This window comes from Aythya fuligula, chromosome 9, assembly GCF_009819795.1.
Source record: "Aythya fuligula isolate bAytFul2 chromosome 9, bAytFul2.pri, whole genome shotgun sequence".
Lineage (NCBI taxonomy): Eukaryota > Metazoa > Chordata > Aves > Anseriformes > Anatidae > Aythya > Aythya fuligula.
Window position 1 is genome coordinate 21,525,412 of NC_045567.1, and position 20,375 is coordinate 21,545,786.

Below are 20,375 nucleotides of genomic sequence, written 5' to 3' on the forward strand. Positions count from 1 at the left end.
GATTCTGTTTCAAGATAGAAATTCCAGGAGAATGACCCACTCTTTCTCTCCCTCTCTCTTTCTCTCCCTTTTCATCTACCTCAGTTTCCTTCAGTGAGACCTTTCTCCTACATAACCTGCCAACGGGTATTTTGTACTTAGTACTTTAAAGCACTTTTCCTTCTAAGCTCTGTGCAGCAGCAAGTCACAAGGGGCAGTGCCTTCTGGAGACTTTCACGCTGAGTAATCTCATTTTGCATCCTTCCAGCACAAATGGGCTTATTCAGTATTAGGTCACATTTGCTTTCTCTGAACAAAAGCCAGAATAAATGGGCTGGGTGATCTGAAGAGCTCAGCAGCAGTTAAGTAGCCTGGGATCCAGCCTCCACGGGCTGCAGTTAGGATGCTGGTTGGTGCTCCTGCTGCTGCTTTTCCACTCACTAATTTTCCCTGTCAGGAGTCAGAGGGGCACTTGTGCAGGGGGCAATTCGCCCTTCTCTCTCCCTGGGGGCGTTTCACCCTCCTGCTGGAGACCTAAGCCATGGGAGGACGTACTCTGTCCCAGCTTGGTCCATGCCAGGGAGCTTATCCCAACGTGTACCCAGCACGTTAGCTTGAACAGGATAAAGGATGTCTGATTTTACTTGTTTTAGCTGCCCAAACTGGAGCGGTGATACCCACCGAGAGGGGAGGTGGCTGCTCACAGCTGTGTGCAGACTTTGCTCTTGGTTACGCTGAGCAGCACCAGAACTGGGGGGTCCCTGCATGCTGGCTGAGCTGCATGCTGATGTACAACCAAGGTCTCTGGCTCCTTCCTTCAGAGACCGAACTGTCGGGCTGGCCTTGGGCTCCTGGGGAAAAGCTGTGCTTGGCAAGGGTGAGCACCTCTCTGCTCGGGTGGCTGGAGTGAGTGCGTAATACCCCTGATGTGTCTGACGTAGGAACAGAGGCAGGAATATAAATAATGACACGTTTAATAGGAAACACGGTCAAATAAATGCAATTTCAAAACTGCACCAGTCTGCTGTAGGGATCTGTTGGTTTTCCGTGATACTCACTGAAAGGATTATAAAAGTCTTTTGCAGATCTCCAGCACAAACCGTTGCTTGTCGATCTCACTGTAGAAGAGGGTCAGAGACTCAAGGTTATCTTTGGATCCCACACTGGTTTCCATGTGATTGATGTAGATTCTGGGAACTCTTATGATATCTATATACCATCTCACGTGAGTACATGGGGGAGTGCTGCTGCATGACTAACGCAGGTCCCCAGCAAGGTTTGGCCGGGCTTTTTGTGTCTCAAAAATGCTGACTGGTCAGGGGACATCCTGCCGTGGGTATGACATTCTCCAGTGCCATCCTCACTGATAGCTTGCCTAAAGAGGATGCGGAGGTATCACCAACTTCATGGCCATCATTCACACGGGCCACTGCTGTCCTTGTGCCCAAGCAGGCAGGTGTAAGGTTGCCAGGTCCCACAGAAAGGAGAATCTTAGTCCTGACACCGCATGGAGCAGTAATGGAGCTCTTTGTAGGGCGAGATGCCCTGAGGCAGTGCAATTTGCCCAAGCAAAGGTTGCAGGATTAGGGTAGCCCAAAATCTCAGCCAGGTTGTAGGCTGAAATGCCCAACTCCCAGACAGTGGAGACTCACCACAGGTTCATTCTCAGGTCCATAGGCTATTTCAAGAAAGAACCAGAGCTACAAAAATATTGTAGATAAGGATATTCTTGGTGGCTTATTTAAGCTCCATCCATGCTGTTGTACCAACCAGCATGAGAAAGGGGCTTAGGGGGAAAAATGGTGTTATTGATGGAATCCAGGAACTGCTGAGTAGAGCAACAGAGCTGCTGCAAGAGCTGGCAAGAAACCCAGGAGAAATATGGGGGCAGTTTGGGATGGTTTTGTTTTCTTACCTATGGAAGGTCAGGTGGGGGTGGAAAGTTACTGTTACTACCCTCAGGAAAGGGGAATGTTTCCTCCCTAGAGCTACCTGTAAAATTCTGGGTTTATTTGCCTTAATTTGAATAGAAGATGGATTCATCAGTCAACAGTTGCTGATTTGTGTTACTGCCAAGTGTCAGCTGTCACTCTTGGGGGCGTATATGTTGTGATCTCTCTATAATTGCTGAACCTGTTTATCCTTGATGTCTACGACAGCTTTGATGGTAGGGTAAACATGACAGTTTATTCCCCTTCAAGCTTATCTCTAAAAGCTGATGCCTGTTTGTTGAATGGAGTGAGGGTTTTGTTCTCGGTGTGGTTTGGGGTTTTGTTTTTTCTAAGGCTCTGCTCCCTTCCCCCTACCACTTTCTCCATTCAATGTAATTCTGACTTGTAGGGTTTATTTTAACTGCAGATTCAGGGCAATATTACTCCTCACGCCATTGTCATCCTGCCTAAAACAGACGGGATGGAGATGCTTGTGTGCTACGAGGACGAAGGCGTGTACGTGAACACCTACGGACGGATAACTAAAGATGTGGTGCTCCAGTGGGGAGAGATGCCTACTTCTGTGGGTAGGTCAACCCTTCCTCTTCACCTGCATAAAACACATACGACACCATCCCTGGAGGTCTTTAAAAGACGTTTAGATGTAGAGCTCAGTGATGTGGTTTAGTAGAGGACAGAGGTAACAGTGTAAGATGCAGAGTCAAGGATGCTGAGTTAGAGTCATTTGGGATTTTGTTTATCAAAGGAGATTTCTCTCAGCCAGATAAGAGATGCACTTGCTAAATTTATACAGTTTAGTCCTGCACAGAAAAAGCAGATGACTTACTGAATATTTTATCCGTGTTTTATCCTAAGTATAAGCTGTTATATTGGTGGGATGCTGTGTTGAGTGGAAGAGGCGCTGGGTGCAGAGTAGGACAGAGACTCCACAGACTGTGCAGGCAGGTCACTGTCCAGCTCCTCACCTGCAGAAAGCAGAAGTGTAACATCTTCTCTTTAAAGCACTCAGCAACTTCTGGATTAAAAGTGCTACTTACAGGCTATTTAGCAGAGCTCTGTGATTCGTCTACGTAGACTTTGAGTAACAGCTGATAAGAGTTTTTGTGCCCATTGTGTAATATTTAGCTCAACACCTGTAGTAACATGTGCCAAACGCTTCCTTTTGACAGCCTACATTCATTCCAATCAAATAATGGGCTGGGGAGAGAAAGCTATTGAAATCCGGTCAGTGGAGACAGGACATTTGGACGGAGTATTTATGCACAAGCGAGCTCAAAGGTTAAAGTTTCTATGTGAAAGAAATGATAAGGTGAGTCCACTTCAAAGCTTGTATCCATGCTTTACGCTACAACCAGCTACTTTTAGACTTCGGGTCTAGTTTATCTTGGGGTTAATAAGTAATTAAGCTGAAGGTCCTGTTTAATAAACAATACCCATAAACCCAGTCCCAATTAATTCTCTTCAGTGGATGTAGATCTCAGCCTGTGGTGGGAATATCAACCAAGATCTCTTCCACCTCAAACTGAGGTCTCCGTTGACTTGGCTTGAATTTCTTTCAAGTGTTGCATCAGAACGTTAATTGTTGAGGCCACCAAATAAACTGCAAAAGTTGAGAAATGGTAGCAGTAAGGTTGTGGAAGTAACCCTAATGTGAACTTGGGTGTAGAGACATTAAGATGCCTTTGTAGTTCTGTGATAAGCTATTTTTTGCACGGACCCCCATCTCTTTATATGGACAACGTTGATAAATATTGTTCTGGGGGGGCACCAGAGCTGCATGGTCAAGTTTCATGGCTGTGCAGATTACCCTTGGCTTGGGTGTTGCTGAGGGAGGAAGGTGTGCAGGGAATGAGGGAAGAAGAAATGCCTGGAGGAGAAGGGATATCTTCATGGAAGAGGTGGTTGAATGCGGAGATCTGATTTCTGCTGGCGGTATTGCCTCGTGTCACAAGATTTCACCAGGATAAACCAGGACCATGGAGTGGGGAATTCTTCTGTAAAGAGCACAAGCTCAAAACACGTGAAGAAACTGATTGCTGTGTCGCCAGAGCAGGGTTTAATAACATGCAATAAACAAGATTTGAGGCCGCAATTAGTTTATTTAGTTGGCCTACCTGTTGCATGAAGTTACATTGGGACTCTGGAAAAAACGTATCCTTATCTTTTAATTGAGGTATTTCGTGCGAAGTTGCCCACGAAGCTGAATTTTAGTTGTGTCCAAATACCTTTAGTTGTTTTTTTTCCTTACTTTTGAGAACTTGACTCTAGGTTTTATATTGTTCATTTAAATTGGTCTTTTTCTGTTTTGTTCCTATTGATTTTTTCCTTTTCTAAGAACGCTGGGGGGTAAAAAGCACCTCTATTTTTCTAAAATGATGGAACCAGCTGACCACTGGTGCATCTGAGATACCTAAAACAGATGTTTCTCTTTCTGGGCAAGAGGCTAATCATGAAAGTGCTGTGAAGACTGAATGATTTTATTTTCAGAAAGGACGAAGTCTTCACATACTTTAGCAGCAGAAGCTGAAGAAGTGTCCCCGTAAAATACTTGCAAATGACTTGTTTTTTAAGACTTCCACTGTGGTCAGATGTTGGTGGATCCAGACGGAAGCACCGAACTGCATATTCTTCCTAGAGAGCCCTGATGGCTTTGTGTGTCTTGAAAATATTGAAGGAAAGTTTGAGTTTTCCCTGACGTAGCATTCAGAAGTAGCTGAAATAACGTAACTAACTTCTGCAAAGAAGAGCATTTTCAGCCAAGGCAGATAACTACCGTATTGACCCAAATGGTTAACGTTTAGCAGGATATAAAGCCCTGGAAGCAGTCACATTAATGTTGCATAATAAATGATGCCATGGCAGTGCTGTGTGATAAACTTGGTATTTTTAAGGCTTTCCAAACCTTGCTCTCTGCAGTGGTGATAGCGAGGGAGGTTTTATTATGGTGTTTACTAATAAGCACTTGGGATTTGAGCCGAGCCTTGCTTGGCCTCGCTGGGCTGGCTCCTTCCAGGGCCGCGCTGCTCTCGCTGGCAGCCGCTTCCCCGGGCTGGGCTGCAGGCACTGCGAGCACCCCATGGGTCCAGCAGCTCCCACATCTCTGCCCACGTTTCTGCTGTCACCCAGAGAAAAGAGCAGAGAGGCAGGTCTGGATGGAGCAGACTGCACGGGGTGTGGCTCAGCTCTTGCTTTCCTGGTTCACAAGACAATCAATAAACTCCCTTTTACCCCTGCCAGCATTTAATACGGGGTGTTTTTGTCTCCATCCAGGTATTTTTCGCGTCGGTGAGATCCGGAGGAAGCAGCCAAGTGTTTTTCATGACCCTCAACAGAAACTCCATGATGAACTGGTAACAGAGGAGCACTCGGCACTTACCTCCGTGGCATTATTTCTAATTTAAAGGACATTAAACACGTGGACTAACACTGTAGAGGCAGGTGCGGAGGGCCCTGCGGATCACGGCTCCCCACGCTCCCCTCGCCGGCTCAGCGCTGCCCCAGGGAGCGGCTCCGGGGGGCTCGGGCACGCGCGGCAGGGACGGGCGCTCGCGCTTGGAATAGGGACACCGCCTCCCCAGGTCTCCTGATTACGCTGTGTTATAGTGGGTTATGAGTTTTCTTCTTCTTTTTTTTTTTTTTTTTTAAATTTTACTTTTTCTTTGTCCCCTACTTTGTAAGAACGGGGAAAGAAACAAGTGTCAAAAAGTCTGTTTTTAATTCTGTCTGCCTGCTAGCATCAAATATATAGTATGTTGTAAAGTTACCAATTAAATCTGGTGAGAGACAGCACAATAAATGTACCTTTTATCTTTGTGATGAAGGCCATAACCGTATAGCTGGGTAATTTTAGAAATCTTTTGCCTTCACCAACATTTACATGTTGCTTTTGGCAGCAACGGCTTAACGGATTTTTAAAGAAGAGAAAAATAATAGATTTTTTTTCCCCTCTTTTGGGAAATGGATTTTAAATGGCTAAGCTACTAGCCTTAGACTAATAAAAATCAGCTACCATTTTTGTCAAGTCTGTCAATCCATATTTCTATATGGATCTTCACCCAGTGCTGTGTCGTGACAGGGACAGTGGTGCCGTTTGCTGTTGCTCCGGATGCTGGCGGGAGAGGACGGCCGCCCGCCCGCCGCGGGGGCACCGGGACGGGGACGGAGGGGACCGGGTGCCGCAGGGGGGCCGCGGCCGCAGACGGCTCCCGGGGGTGCCGCGGGCACCGGGCCCGATGCCGGAGGCGCCGCGAGCCGCGGGCGCTCGCCCCTGGAGGCGACGGGGCCGAAGCGAGCCGCCCACCCTGCGCCTTGCTGCATCGGGCTTGTAAAGAGCTTCAAACTATATATATGTGTGTGGTTTCTTCGGCCAAGGGTCTGAATCTATACTCGTTTTCTGCCCCCTCCGCTCCCTACGAATTACCCAACATACAGTGGAAGACAACATCTGTGCCGAAATGTGTGTGTGTTTAGTTCAGGTTGAATCGTGTCCTTATAAACTCTGCTCAGTTGATTTACATTTTCAGTGCGTATCTGGGGTTTTCTTTCTCAGTAGCTGCAAGCATGGCCGCCTGTGGTATTGGGGTGTCGCATAACAAGGTCTGTGTTGCTGGTTTTTAACCTACCTCGTTTTGTTTTGGGTTTTGTTCTCTTTTTTTTTTTTTTTGGTTGGGTTTTTTGTTTTTGTTTTGTTTTGTTGTTTTGCTGTTGATCACAGCACTGTTACCTCCAGCGACATATAGAGAGCTTACCTGGCAATCTTGGTGTACTCAGTAACGATGGCTTTATTAAAAAATGATTAAATCAACAGGACCTGGTCAAACTCGAATCTTTATCCAGGGCAAAAAATGTTTGCTTGCCGGGGGGGTGCAGCGGTGGGGATGGGATGGGTCGGGATGGGACCGGACACGATGCCCACAGCCACGCGGCTCGGTGCTGGTGGGGGCAGCCTCCTGGGCCACCTCGTGGGCACCGGGCACCCTCCTGCTGCTGGCCACTTGCCTCTGGTCCAGCACGGCCCCACAAGCTGCTGGGCCGGCCCTAATACCACGGTGCTGGAACAAACCCCGGGACAAGTCCCGTCGCAGACTGATTGCCACCAGCTCTTTGTATTTTCTCTGTGGTCGCTACCTGAAACCAGAGGGGTTTATTAAATTATGTTGCAAACTGATGACTCTCCTTTCCTCTTTATTTTGCTCCCCTCCTTGATGTGACTGGTTCAGAATACACGGCTTTAAATTATTATTTTTTAATTGTGGGGTTTTGAGTACAGTTATGAAATAAAAAGGAATCGTTGTGTTTAAACATACGCTAGTTTGTGAATGTATTTTTTAAAACCACGGAGTCATGTGAAACAATCCTAAGAAGCCAATATTAACACAGTTCTGTTTACAGTGTGTACACGGACATAACAGATCAAAAGCATTTCTGGTGCCAACTGCAATAAATCACGAGCCTTCGACACGAAGCCATGCCTCTCAGATTTCTGTGAGCACCACGCGGGGCGATAGCTGGCAGCAAGTCTCCGGGCTCCAGTGGCTTCTCAGGGCTTGGAGCCACAATGCTGTTTTCCTGGAGGGTCTCAGGAAGCAACATTTTGGGGCAGGATGAGTGCACAGGGGCTCGGGCATCCCAGAATGAGAAATAAAGGCTGCAGTGCGAGATGCATTTGAGCCTGTTGCAGATTGAAAGCGCTTCCAAACCCCTGTCAGAGCGCGATTCACGGCACGTTTCTCACTGCAGGGTGTTTTTGGGGTTGGTATTGCATATATGTATGTGGGGACGGAAAGGGAACGCTCGGGGTGGCCCTAAACGTGCCCCTGGAGGCTGGGGGCTGGCTGAGGCTGTGGGGCTGTGGTTCCTGGGCTCAGCCCTGGCCTCTTGGCCCCTTGCAGCTGGTGCAGGGATTTGGGCACTGAGGCTGCGTGCCGGGCACGGTGCGGGCACCACTCGCTGCTTCACTGCGAGACCCGGCAGAGGTTGGTTTGTTCAGCAAATCCTGCTCAGGGAGCAGGATGCTGCCGCCACTGGCACATCCCAGAGGTGTCTGCTGGCTGCCCACGTCCCCCTGTGGTGCTCTGGCACCGCTCTCCACCTCCAGACCCAGCCCAAGCGCTCACCTTGCAAACCGCCACGGCCGCGGGTGATGTTACCTGGATGTGCCTGAAGTCCTGCAGTGCGTAACGCTCCCGTGCAAACCTCCGGTGTGCCTCTCACCATCGTGCTTTTATCCGGAGATCCACAGCCCTAGGAGCTGCGTCTTCCTGGTTTATTTTTCCTGCTTCGTTTGGTTTGCTTTTCGCAAGAAAGCTGCCTCGGAGTAAGCCCAGGACCACAGCAAGGGTGTTTCGGCCACCCCAGCGCAGAGAAACCTCGCTGTCCGTGCTCTGAGCCGCTTTCAGTGCTGTGAGAGCACGCTCAGCTCTTCAGCCTGACACAAACCTTAACCCAGGGCTTTTATCGCATCCCATCGTGTTTGGCAGCACCGCTAATTGCGGTAGGCACGGCATAGTAGGCAGCGGGGACGACCAAGCGGCGCGTTACCGCGCGTGGATCTTGCACATTATTAATAAGGAACCCGCCGAGCAGCAGTGGGAGTGCTGCTGTGGGCAAACAACGCCGAGGGTGCACAGCGGGGTTTTTACCTGTGCATTTCGCAGGACCACCGCCCTCGTTCTCTGGCGTCAGCCAGAACTGTGCCTTCAGCACCTGGGCGTGCAGCTCCTTTTCCTTCTGCTCCTGCAGCTCCTGGGGCCGCCTTTCCTCCAGCACGGGCGGGCTGGGCTCGGGCACCTCGCTCTGGTAGCAGGAGCGCTGTGCGCTGGCAGGCGCTGAGCTGACAGCCCCCTGGGGTCGTGTGCTGGCTTTACACACCAGCCCTGGGTCTACGCATCAGCTCTGGGTTTATAACAGCCCTGGGTTTGTGCACCAGCCCTGGGTTCGCACACCAAGCAGCCTTTTCCCACCTGCAAGCCAGCCTTGAGCTGCCCACTGCAAACCTGTGCAAGGCGACACGGCCACATCCAGAGCCCAGTTCAGAAAAACATGGGCTGGGCTGTGACAGTGCCACCAGGAGCCAAATGCATGCTTTAATGTATTTAATTAACGTATTTAATTAAAACTTCGCCCAGGGGCAAGTCTCTGGCAGTGTGCATCACAGCACTGGGTACCCCAGCATCACCCCGCTCTCTTTTTTTGGTGTTTCCCATCATCCACGCCCCACCGGTGCCCCCATTGCTCTCCTCACCTCAGGCACCCCACGCAGGGACACGTGCAAGTGTCCCAGATCCTCCCGAAGCTGGCGGGGCTGCGATCAATGCGCACAGGAATGCAGCGAACACTTTGCCCAGGTTAAAGTTTTACTCTGAGACCAGAGCAAAGATTAGTGGTCTTTTTCTCTCTTTTTTTTTTTTCCTCTTCCTCCGTAGAAGGTGCATGTAGCGCCCATGTGAAGGCTGCCTGAGCATCGGTGACTCACCCTACCTCGGCTGCCAAAGCCACCGCAGCTCACCTTGGGCGCGTTAATCACCTCGGGGCTGAGTCAGGCCTTGGCGTGCCCGCGCTGGCTTCTGCATCCATCGCCAGCTGATGGTGGCAGAGCCCGCGCCCACGAGACCAGCTCAGACCAGATTTTGCATCAAGGTGCAAAGTTCGGCAGGGCAGCGATACCCGACGGCATCGGCAGCATCGGCAGCACGGCGCGAGCCCCGTGGTGGGCTTCGTAACGAACAGGGACGGCCTCGTGGTGGTTTCTGGGCTGTTTTGCTGTGTCGTGTCTCCGTCCATGCCTACAGCGCTCTCCTTCCCTGGCTGCAGGTGTGCGGCGGTGGCTGCACAGAGACCCGCACACCTCGGGGTTTGTGCATCCTCTGCGTGCACGACACACGCACACACACAAAGCTGTTTTCAACCGGGTGCCAAGTGATGGTGAAATAAACCACTCGTTTTCTAGCATCTTTGCTACACGTGCCGGGAAGTTTTCTTCTTGCTGAAGCTCAGCGAGATGTTTGGGGTTCAGCAAACAAATCCCAGGTGGAAGCCAAGACGGGTGCAGAGCGCCCACAGCCCGGCTGCGGCACATCCCCGAGCCCCCCGCACGCCTCGTCCCGGTGCTGCTGGCTGCCTCACCGAGGGACAGCCAAAAACCCCCCAGGTCCACCCCCTGTCTTTGGGGCCGTCCCGTTCTTTCGTTTGTCCCCCCCAAAATTTCACGGGATTGGCAGGAAGGGCTCAGGGCCGGCCAGATGGAGGATATAAGTGCTGGGGAGACGGGTTTCTCATTAACCCTGGAGGTGGTACAGCTCCATCTCCCGTGTCAAACCTCTTTGCTGCTCCCGCTGTCCCTCCTCCTGCACTGAGCCCTCGTCCCGCAGCCCAGGACAGAGCCGGGAGCGCAGCGGAGGAGCCGAGGGATGGAAAAGAAAAGCAAAATGCAAGCGGAGAAGGTAACCACAGCCCAGCACCGCCTGTGCACTGGAATTCCCAAGGGAAACCAGCACCCAGGGGTGGTATTTATTGCCCGCTAAGAGCAAAGCCAACAAAATTTTCCCCCTTAATTATCTGGCCTGTGAGGTTTGTGTACAGAGCGGGGGCAAAGGGGCCGAGGGATTATTTGCTGCTATTTTTTAAGAACTTTGTCACCTTGCGGGATAATCTCAACCGCGATGAAGGGAAAAGATATTTGGAACGGGATTGCTCAAAAACAAAATCTTGGCTGTTTTTTTTGTTTGTTTGTTTGTTTGTTTTTTGAGCTGCTCTGCTCCAGCAGCGCTGCTGTGCCCCTTCCTGCTGCCAGCCCCACAAAGCCCCCGGGGACCAGCAGGGCGGTGGGCTCAGGTTGCTCTGTGCGCAGAGCAACCCCGGGGGCTCACCTGGGGGTCCTGGGGCAGGGCAGAGGCTGAGGCTGTTCTCTGCTCCCTCGGCAGCACCTGACGGGAACGCTGGTCCTCTCTGTCTTCACCGCGGTGCTGGGCTTCTTCCAGTACGGCTACAGCCTGGGCGTCATCAACGCGCCCCAGAAGGTAAGCACCGAGCCGGGCTGCAGGGTCAGGAGCCTGGGGAACCCCGGGGTGTCCCCATTCCCTGGTGGAAAACACCCCAAAACACAGCCGGGGGGGTACAGACGTGAGCCGACGGCGATTTTCCTCTTTGCAGGTGATAGAAGCCCACTATGCGCGCGTGCTGGGCATCGTCCCCATGGACAGGCTGGCCACCAACGCCTCCGAGGAGGACGGCCCCGTCCCCAGCACCATCCCCAGCACCGTCCCCAGCACCGTCCCCAGCACGGGGGCTTGGGGCAGCACCGAGGGGATGCTCGTGCCCCCCGAGGACCCGGCCGCCTCCTCGCACGTCCTCACCATGTTCTGGTCCCTCTCCGTGTCCGTGTTCGCCATCGGCGGCATGGTGTCCTCCTTCACCGTGGGCTGGATCGGCGACCGGCTGGGGAGGTGAGAAGCAACCCACCCACCCCCCCACCCCCCCGTTTGAGGCAAAAAGGGCATCTTTCACCCCAATTTTTCCTGCATGCCGGCCACGAGGCTCTGGTTTGCCCTCTAACGAGGAGGCTGCCGCATGGCCCCACGCACCTGAGGGGGTCTCCGTGGGGCGCTGGGGGGGTGGAGGGCTGGGAGGCACCGGCCTCGTTTCCTCAGGTATTTATGGCTTTCTGTGAACGCTCCGGGGCTGGAAGTCCTCCACCTGCCCTCCCTGCTCCCGAGCTCTCCCCAGGCGAGTCACGGCACCCAGACCCCTCGCCAGGAATTTCAGACTTTAGACAGAGCCGGAGCCTTTCTGTTTGCCTGTTTGTTTTCCTCCAAAAAACGGTGTCCTTCTTATAAAAACGCCACTCATGCTGGTTTTCCTAATACAATGAAAAACCCCTCAAACCTCCAAAATGCCGCTCCAAGCATCCCAGAGCTCTGACTTATTAAAACCCTAAATAATTTATCGGATGTTTTATTTGAGCTCTCAGACCAGAGATCAACGAGCAGCATTTACTGATCCCACCTTTCCCTGTATGACAAAAGCAAGAGGAAGGTTTCTGGATAGGCTTTCCCCCGGCCCTATAACGTGATTTAGGCAACCCGGCTGCCCCCCTGCTGCGTGTCCCCGTCGCCCTTTCCCCGCTGGCTCTTTCCTGCGGCGGTGCTGGGGGCGCAGGGCCGAGCGGTGCTGCCTCCCTGCAGGGTGAAGGCCATGCTGGTGGTCAACGTCCTCTCCATCGTGGGCAACCTCCTCATGGGGCTGGCCAAATTCGGGCCGTCGCACATCCTCATCATCGCCGGCAGGGCCATCACGGGGCTGTACTGCGGTGAGTGCACACTGAGGGCTTCTCACCTTTTGCAACTTTATTCTTTTTTTTAATATTTTTTGGGGTTCCCGAGGGGTTTGGCAGGTGGCACTTCGCCTCTCCCCCCACACACACCCGTCCTCCTCAATCCGGGATGTTCCCCAGGGGTGTTTGGGCCAGCTCGGTCATAAAATCAGCTCGGTTTCCCTCGCGCCAGAAGGGAGCGGGGAGCAGCGCCTTGATGTCAAGGCTGGGTCTCGGTGGTGGCTGTCACATAGCGCGCTGTTACTCACAGTGTTTGAAAGGTTCCCCGGACAACAGCACTATCTGCAGCCGGCTGCACCTAGTACAGGAGCTCCACAGATAGGGAGGAGAAGATATCAGGCAGATAATAGGGGATTGTATTGGAATCAGCTCAGAAATGCGGCTCGCTATCACTGGTACTGGCGTGTAAAGGCAGCGCTGCACTCTGACAGGTCAAGGAAAGACTGGAGAGAGCTCTTTGCTCCGCAATAACTGCTCCCAGCAGCTCTGCTCCATGCCGGGCTGCCCGTGTTCACGTGCACAGCGCTGCTGGCCCCGCGGGAGGCAGGCTGGGCGGGATGAGGGACATGGGATGTGGGATGTGGGACATTGGATGTGGGCTCCGTCCTCCCTCCCGGTTTGGGGAGAGGTTTCTGCTGACCACGGAGCTGCCATCCCGGGGTGCTGACGCCCCGTGTGCTCCCTGCAGGGCTCTCCTCCGGCCTCGTGCCCATGTACGTGAGCGAGGTCTCTCCCACCGCCCTCCGCGGAGCGCTGGGGACGCTGCACCAGCTGGCGATCGTCACGGGCATCCTCATCAGCCAGGTGAGGAGGAGAAGGCACAGGGCAGAGAGGGTATCGCAGGGCTTGGGGATACCCCAGCTGGGAACCTGTGGGTAAATCTCCTCTCAAACCCGACCCTATTATTGCAGGTCCTGGGGCTGGATTTCCTCCTCGGCAACGATGAGATGTGGCCCCTGCTGCTGGGGCTGTCCGGCGTGGCCGCCCTGCTGCAGTTCTTCCTGCTCCTGCTGTGCCCCGAGAGCCCCCGATACCTCTACATCAAGCTGGGGAAGGTGGAGGAGGCCAAAAAGAGTAAGACACAACCTCTGGGCTCGTCTGGGGCTGTTTTCACACCGTCCGTGGTATTAAACACCGAGGGGAGAGCGTGGCTGAGGGCTCACAGGTGTCCCTGGGTGCAGCTGCTCCTTTCCACACTGCCCCTCTCCACCCCAGGGCTTTCATCTAGCAGGTGCAGGGTTTTCTGTTGCAACACTTTTGTAGGAAATCCCCACGACTGCAATCACGCAGCAAACCCCGAGCAGTTCCTGCAGCAGCTCACACATCTCGCAGCGTGGCCGTGGCTGCTCCATAATCAATGGTTCATCTTTTTTTTTTTTTTTTTTTCTCTCGTTAGGTCTGAAAAGGCTCCGAGGAAACTGTGACCCGATGAAAGAGATTGCTGAGATGGAGAAAGAAAAGCAAGAAGCGGCGAGTGAGAAGAAAGTCTCCATCGGGCAGCTTTTCACCTCCTCGAAGTACCGGCAGGCCGTCATCGTGGCGCTGATGGTCCAGATATCCCAGCAGTTCTCGGGAATCAATGCGGTGAGCCTCCCAAATCCTTTTGTCTTTAAAGCAATCCACGTTCACCTCCTGTCCTTAACTTCCACGAGGCAGGAATCGCCTTATTCTTAGAGAGAAGGGAGGGACCAGAGTCACTCCAATGTAGCAAGAGTCTTTTAAAATCCTTTTAAAGCTCAGTCCCACCAAGGTGTTTGCCTCCAACACGCCGTGCTGGGGGTCTGGTTTTCAAGATTAAACACGGGGCTGCACGGAAGAAAAGTTTTCCACGTGCAAACGCCATAGTTCAGGAGGGGAATTGCAACGGGATTTTTAACTCCCTCAGGTTTCTTGGAAAGTTTCAGCTTTAATTATTGTACCAAATCATTACAATTTGAAAGACCGGTTGCAATTAAATCACTTCAAATCTCAGCCAAGCAAGAGCAGCTCTTCCCTGGGGAGAACAAAAAGTTCCCCCTGCCCTGTTACCTAATCCTCCGTCCCGCTGTATTTTGATAGATCTTTTACTACTCCACAAACATTTTTGAGAGAGCCGGAGTTGACCAACCCGTTTATGCAACCATTGGCGTTGGAGTGGTGAACACGGTCTTCACTGTTATCTCTGTAAGTAAATAGTTCTGCCCTAGGCTACAAAAACGGGTGAGCAGCAATTTGACTTTGAAACACGATTTTATCCCAGGGCTGGGGGGGTCGCAGTTTTGCAGGGCCGACCCTGCACACGCTATGGGAAAAAATTCATTCCCTGGGCATTCCCTCGTCTGGAAAATCAAGCCTTGAAACAGGGCTCGTTGCTGCCAAACAGCTCTGCTGAATGCACCATGAATGAAAGCTGCGTTGCCTTGCTCGGGGATGCTCAGGTAGCTCAGTGCTGCCCCAAAACCAAAATTTGCCTTCGAGACTAATTCTGCGGGTCCGATTTCCCCGAGGAGCAGGCAGGGGCTGGAGTAAAGCCAGCAGCTCGCAATCTCTCTTATCTGTTTTCTTTCAATTTCCCACCCCTAAGCACACAGCATCTGCATGATTGATATCTGAAGGCTATTCCACAGCAATAAAATAATAGAGCAATTCTCATCAGCTCTGGGCACTACTCCGTAGCAATAAAAGGGTGGCTTCAATTTTCTTTGCCTTTCCCTCCACTTGTCTCTCTCCTGGGAGGATTAACACAATTCCAATCAGGAGATAATTATTTTTTAATGTGGCCATTAATATAGGAAGAGCAGGAAATGCCCTTTCCCTCCTATTTCTAGAGAGCATAAGGGAGCAAAGGACTTTTGCTCACCTTGAAGTGGGACTAGGTGCCCTGTAGAAATACGCAGTCCTAAAAGATCTTTGCCCACCCTATGGATGGCATTGGGGTAAAACTTCTTTAGAGAAAGTCCATTGCCAGTCCCATGCAGAGGAGAAACCCCGAGTGGTTACGGTGAAACAAGGCACGGAGGCTGTGCAGCCGGAGGAGGGCTGCATCCAGCTCCGACGGTCTCTTCAGTCCCAGATCCACCCTGGGGACATTTGCTCTTTGCTTCTTTTGGCCATAAGCCCTTTAAAAATTACCCGCATCTGTCAATGAATGACAGACCCCGACCAAAAGGCAGAAGCACTGACGGCCGTGCAGGTCTTGGCAAGGGAGAAGGGAGGATGATCTGCCGCCAGCAATGAGACCATCCCCTGGGAGCATTTGTTATAATTGCAGAAAAAAAGATGTCTGAGGTTGAGGTAATGGCCAAAAGTGTCCTTTAGAGCAGAAGGGAAGGAGCAGGCAGCCTCAGAGGCTGATGTAGGACAAACAGATTCGTTGTCCTCTGGGGCTGCCCGCATCTCCCCACTGGGTGAAGTGACGAATATAGATGCAGGGGAAAAATAAGTCCATAGCCAGAAATACACGTGTAGGAGAAGTTTGTTTCAGGCTGTTTGCTGCCGATGGACCTGGTGGAAGCTCCCGAGAGCAGGCGGCTGACCGGCTGTGTGTTTCTGCAGGTGTTCCTGGTGGAGAAGGCGGGCAGGCGCTCCCTGTTCCTGGCTGGCCTGATGGGCATGCTGCTGAGCGCCGTGGCCATGACGGTGGGACTCGTGCTCCTGGTAAGGCTCACTCCTCACGTTATCTCTGTGGCTTGCAAATGAGAGAAGACAAACCAGCCCTCGAGGGGAAAGCTTTGAAGCTTCTTCTCACAGAAGCGTGGAAGTCCTCAGAAGGGACAACACAGCCATAGCTGGAGCTGTCTCTGATGAGGGCAGTGCCTTGGGACATCGCACTCTTTGTCCCCTGTGGTCCCACCACACGCCCAGCCAGCACCAGCACAAACGTTCAGAGTCTCAATGACACACGTCCAGCCCCCACTTGGCTGAACAGGGGGAAAAATCTGAAAAAGAAACCTAATAAATTAGCGATAACTAATGAGAGAGTCATTTTGGGGCCGTAACGCTGAGCGTGTCCTCTTGCAGAGCCAGTTCGCCTGGATGAGCTACGTCAGCATGATCGCCATCTTCCTCTTCGTCATCTTCTTCGAGGTGGGGCCTGGGCCCATCCCCTGGTTTATCGTAGCCGAGCTGTTCAGCCAAGGCCCGCGCCCTGCCGCCATCGCCATCGCCGGCTTCTGCAACTGGGCCTGCAACTTCATCGTGGGGATGTGCTTCCAGTACATTGCGGTAAGAAACCTCGGGAAAATGGTACCAATACCTACAGGGCCCAAGGGCAGGCTGGTGGGGTGTGCACGTGTCCCCCAGGTCTCCAAGTCATCTGGGGTAGGGTGACAAGGAGCCACCCGTGGTGCTGACGGCCGTGTCCCTGCTCTCACTCTCCCCGCTGCAGGACCTGTGCGGATCGTACGTGTTTGTCATCTTCGCCGTCCTGCTTCTGGTCTTCCTCCTGTTTGCCTACCTCAAAGTACCCGAGACCAAGGGGAAGTCGTTCGAGGAGATCGCGGCCGTGTTCCGCCGCAAGAAGCTGCCGGCCAAGACCATGACCGAGCTGGAAGAGCTGCGAGGCGGCGAGGTGGCGTAGGCACGGCCACACAGGCAGAAAGAAGGGACGGAGCCTGGGCTTCCCTCAGGCGCAGCGGGAAACGCTGGGCAAAAGTCTCCTTTCACGCCACCCTGGCAGGCGGCAGCCCAGGGGGACTGCTGACTGCGGCCGCCTGCACCCTCCAGCCACAGGTGCCCACCTGGCGCTTTGCTCTGACACCACGGGCACAGACGGGCTCAGGAAGAGCCGGGGAAAGCACAGGATGAACACGTTATATGCGTGTCCCCATGCCCCGCATCGTGCTGAGCCGATAGCCGTACTAGCGGGGAAAGCACTGCATCGAGCAGGGCCCTCGCCCGGCTGGAGCGAAGGGACTGTGTGGGGTGATGCTGAGGCGTCGTGCCTTCACTTTTTCTTCTCATGCTCGCCGCTTCCTCCTGCTGAATGAGCCGAGGCCTTGGGCAACCAGCAGCGAGGCAGCGGTGCCGGCGGCTCCGAGCGCCCGCGGTGCTGAGGGACACGGGCCCTGAGGGGAAGGGGCAGCCATGGCTGCTCGCTCCCCTCCCTCGCTGCCCTCCTTCCCCACCCTCTGTGCCCATCTTCCTGTCATGATTTATGGTGCTCAGGCCAACCGTAACAGCTAAGGGGACCCCGAAGGGTAAATGGCTCCTGCCCCACTGACTGGGAGGTGCCTCCTGCCTGGCACCGCTGGGGTCGCGTTTGCTGGCTGTGCTTCAGCGTGTGGGAGGGAGGTGGCTGTGTTTCTGTAGCCTTGTTCGTGCTCATTTTGCTTCTGTGTGAGAGAATGCCAGGTGACAAAAGCAAACTGTGAGGACTTTTCTTCCTTCTGGGGGAAAACGTGCTGCTCTCTGCTCTCCGCTCGAGCTTTTAAGGTTTGCACAGTCCCTGGTGTGACACCCGGCTACTGCCCAGCAAGCTCCTCAGGACAGACACCCTGTATTTATTTAAAGAGGAGGCACCAGCACTGCTGGGTCACCGTGAGCTCACAGCAACTGCGAGTGAGCAGTGGCCATGGTGTAAGCGAAGATCAAAGATGAAGAAAGGCATGAGAAGAGGTGGGCCAAGGAGGACCACAGCCGGCTGCTGTGGCTTTGGTTTCAGGCAAGAAGGTTCACGGACTTTCCACAGGCCTGAACCTCCTTCCTGGGTATACTTGGCATTAAGACCCTAAGGCAAGTTTTGGTTCCTTCTGAGCAGCTGGAGCACGGGCACGAGGTTCCCCCGGCCCAGCAGCTGGCCCTGTGTGCACACTGGAGCAAGGAGATTTCACCGGAGGCTTTCCCGGGATGCCTGCAATAACAGCGGTTATCTATGTCTGTTACATAAAGGTGGCAATGAACAACATCTGTGGCATCTGTTGGCTTGTGCTGTTGTGTTTTTTTTCCCGTCCGTACATCCCAGCCGTATGTCCAGCTCCAGATGGGAGGTGTTTTGCTGGCAGGGTGCGTTTGCTCCGCAGGCAGCAATTGCTGTGCAAGCCCTCTGCTGTAAGACACCGCTCTGCTTGCACGGAGCCTGGGGCAGCCTCACAGCTGGTGCTGTGCCTCTGCAGGGGGAGCCTGTGGGAGGGACGGGGCTCGAGGTGTGTTTGCCCCACTATTAGGGCAGGTGGATGGGGCAGCAGCGGCAGGGAGGGCTCCACATGGCACCCACCGTCCCCAAACATCCCCACTGGGCCCCAGTGGTGGGTTGGATTCAGAGCTCCTAACCCAGCGGTGCGGGGTCACTAACTGAGCAAGGCTCTGAGCCGGGCAGGTTGTGTTTTCCTGCCTATCGCTAAATGAATGGCAGCAAAGAGCCTGATTTGCCTATTGTAAAAAAAAAAAAAAAAAAAAAAAAAAAAGGCTTTCTGTCTGCATTTCAACCCACACTCTGTGAAGCTTTTGGCTGAGCTACAGCCCAGGCCAGGTAGCTTGCCACGGGAGCCTCAGCGCTAGCAGGCACCACACGCCAGCAAGTTCCTCCCACCCTGCTGCTTTTCCATGGCCTGCTGCCTGTGTGCTGGGCCTCCTGCAGGCTAACGGGACGTTTTCTCGCTTGGTCGTGCTGAGTTTCAGCCGGGAGAAAGGGAAACGAGTCTTCTTCCAGGCTGGGACCCCCACGGGGCATCCTCTCTCACCTTCTCAGACCACAGCTGGACAACACGCCTTGGTGCATTTTGCTGTTCTCATTCATTTACCTGTATAGCCCCCCAGAGACGATGTTCTGCTCGTTCTGGGATGTTTCAAATTAATTCTGCTAATGGTTGTGCTGTCCATGGGGCAGGCAGCAGCCTGGGAGAGGGCGCGCAGAGCTGGGTGCTGCTAAATGCTTCGGCAATCCCTGTCCTCTCCGGGGCTGCTGGGGATGGATGAAGCTGATACACCGGGCTGAGCTGTCACACTGTGCTTGTACCGTGCATGGCAATGCAGGGAAGGGTCAGAGGAGTTTGTTAGCTCTGCAGCCGTGTCTACGTCTGTCTCATCCCATCAGGCTGCAATTAGCATTTTATCTACCCTCGCTACATGTGAGTTCCAGCTGAAACTTGCTCTTATGACACAGCTTGTTCAATCATTATTTTTATCTCTGTTACAGTTTTATTAAGTTGCTAATCATTAAGGTTTAAAAGACCAAGTCATACTTATTAGCTAAATGGTCATTGCACTTTAGTTAACATGCAAAGTATGTTCCCATCCTGTAGTTAGCTAATAATGCAATATAATTAATAGCCCCTAAGAAAGCATCTTGTCAGGAAGAGCTTTGACAGTGTTTTCCTAATGTGCTAAGATGACAGCCATTAAGACTTTTCTGTTGTGTCAGATAAATGGCTAACAATATCAACTTTCCCACTCTCGAGGCGTAATTTAAAAATTAGTTTGACTTCCCTAATCCAATAAGCTCAGGACATTTGGCTCCATTAACACTTTCCACGCTAATTTATCACAGATTTTTCTGCCTCACTTCAGCTTGTTTTTCACCACCGAGCAGAGGCACCTTCCCCCTGCTGAGCCGATGGGCTGAGGATGATGAAGCTGAACCAGGAGCTGCATATTCAGGGCACCGGGCTTTAGGGTCTGATGTATTTTCTGAGGTGCTCTGTGTCTTTTTCTTTTGCTGAGACCTATCGGTGCTGAGGAATTGCCAGTCAGGACAGCAGGTCTGGCTCCAGGAGCACACGGAAAGATGGGATTTAATTTAAGTGCTGCGCTGAGAGTTTCACTAAAGCACCGCTGGCAGGTTGCGCCCAGAGGCACCAGTGAGCAGCCGCGCTGGAAGAGAACTGTCCTCCCTCGCAGGATGGCAATAAATCCTGGCTGCAACTCAGTGGGTTTTAAATCTTAGAGGCTGTAGGCAGAACTACAGACCAGGTGTTCGTGCAGTGCCTGGCATTGCCCCCTTTACTCGCCCTCGGGACTGCGCAGTGCAGCGGGGCTCCCGGGGTCATGGGTCGGCTGTCCCGTGGCAGTGCTGCGTCAGCTGCAGGAGGAGGGAACAGCTGGACCCGCAGCGCCTTTTCCCCCTTCCTGGTGCAAGTTACAGCTGGTTCCAGCCAGCTCCGTGTCCCTGGCACTGTCTCACTGATCAGCTCTTATCT

The 20,375-nt window shown here is 53.0% G+C and overlaps 2 protein-coding genes across 7 annotated transcripts in view; both read left to right on the forward strand.

Moving 5' to 3' along the window:
• TNIK (TRAF2 and NCK interacting kinase) overlaps nt 1–5,764 on the forward strand; it is a 137,967-nt gene extending 132,203 nt beyond the window's left edge. For all 5 annotated transcript variants that reach the window (XM_032193067.1, XM_032193069.1, XM_032193070.1 and 2 more), the window contains 4 exons: nt 1,055–1,204; nt 2,338–2,497; nt 3,101–3,240; nt 5,202–5,764. In XM_032193067.1, the coding sequence (XP_032048958.1) occupies nt 1,055–1,204; nt 2,338–2,497; nt 3,101–3,240; nt 5,202–5,285 (534 nt within the window). In that variant the 3' untranslated portion in view covers nt 5,286–5,764. The remainder of the gene's footprint in view (nt 1–1,054; nt 1,205–2,337; nt 2,498–3,100; nt 3,241–5,201) is intronic.
• A 1,826-nt stretch (nt 5,765–7,590) lies between these two features.
• On the forward strand, nt 7,591–16,819 carry SLC2A2 (solute carrier family 2 member 2). Of its 2 annotated transcripts, XM_032193421.1 has the most exons (11): nt 10,340–10,372; nt 10,853–10,948; nt 11,082–11,374; nt 12,113–12,237; nt 12,950–13,065; nt 13,173–13,335; nt 13,658–13,845; nt 14,320–14,424; nt 15,796–15,897; nt 16,261–16,464; nt 16,628–16,819. In XM_032193421.1, exons 1-11 carry the CDS (start codon nt 10,340–10,342, stop codon nt 16,817–16,819), a joined length of 1,617 nt encoding a protein of 538 aa, XP_032049312.1. The 2 variants fall into 2 exon arrangements, with proteins under 2 accessions (XP_032049313.1, XP_032049312.1); XM_032193422.1 differs by lacking the exons at nt 10,340–10,372; nt 10,853–10,948; nt 11,082–11,374 and adding an exon at nt 7,591–7,604.
• The last annotated feature ends 3,556 nt before the right edge of the window (nt 16,820–20,375 follow it).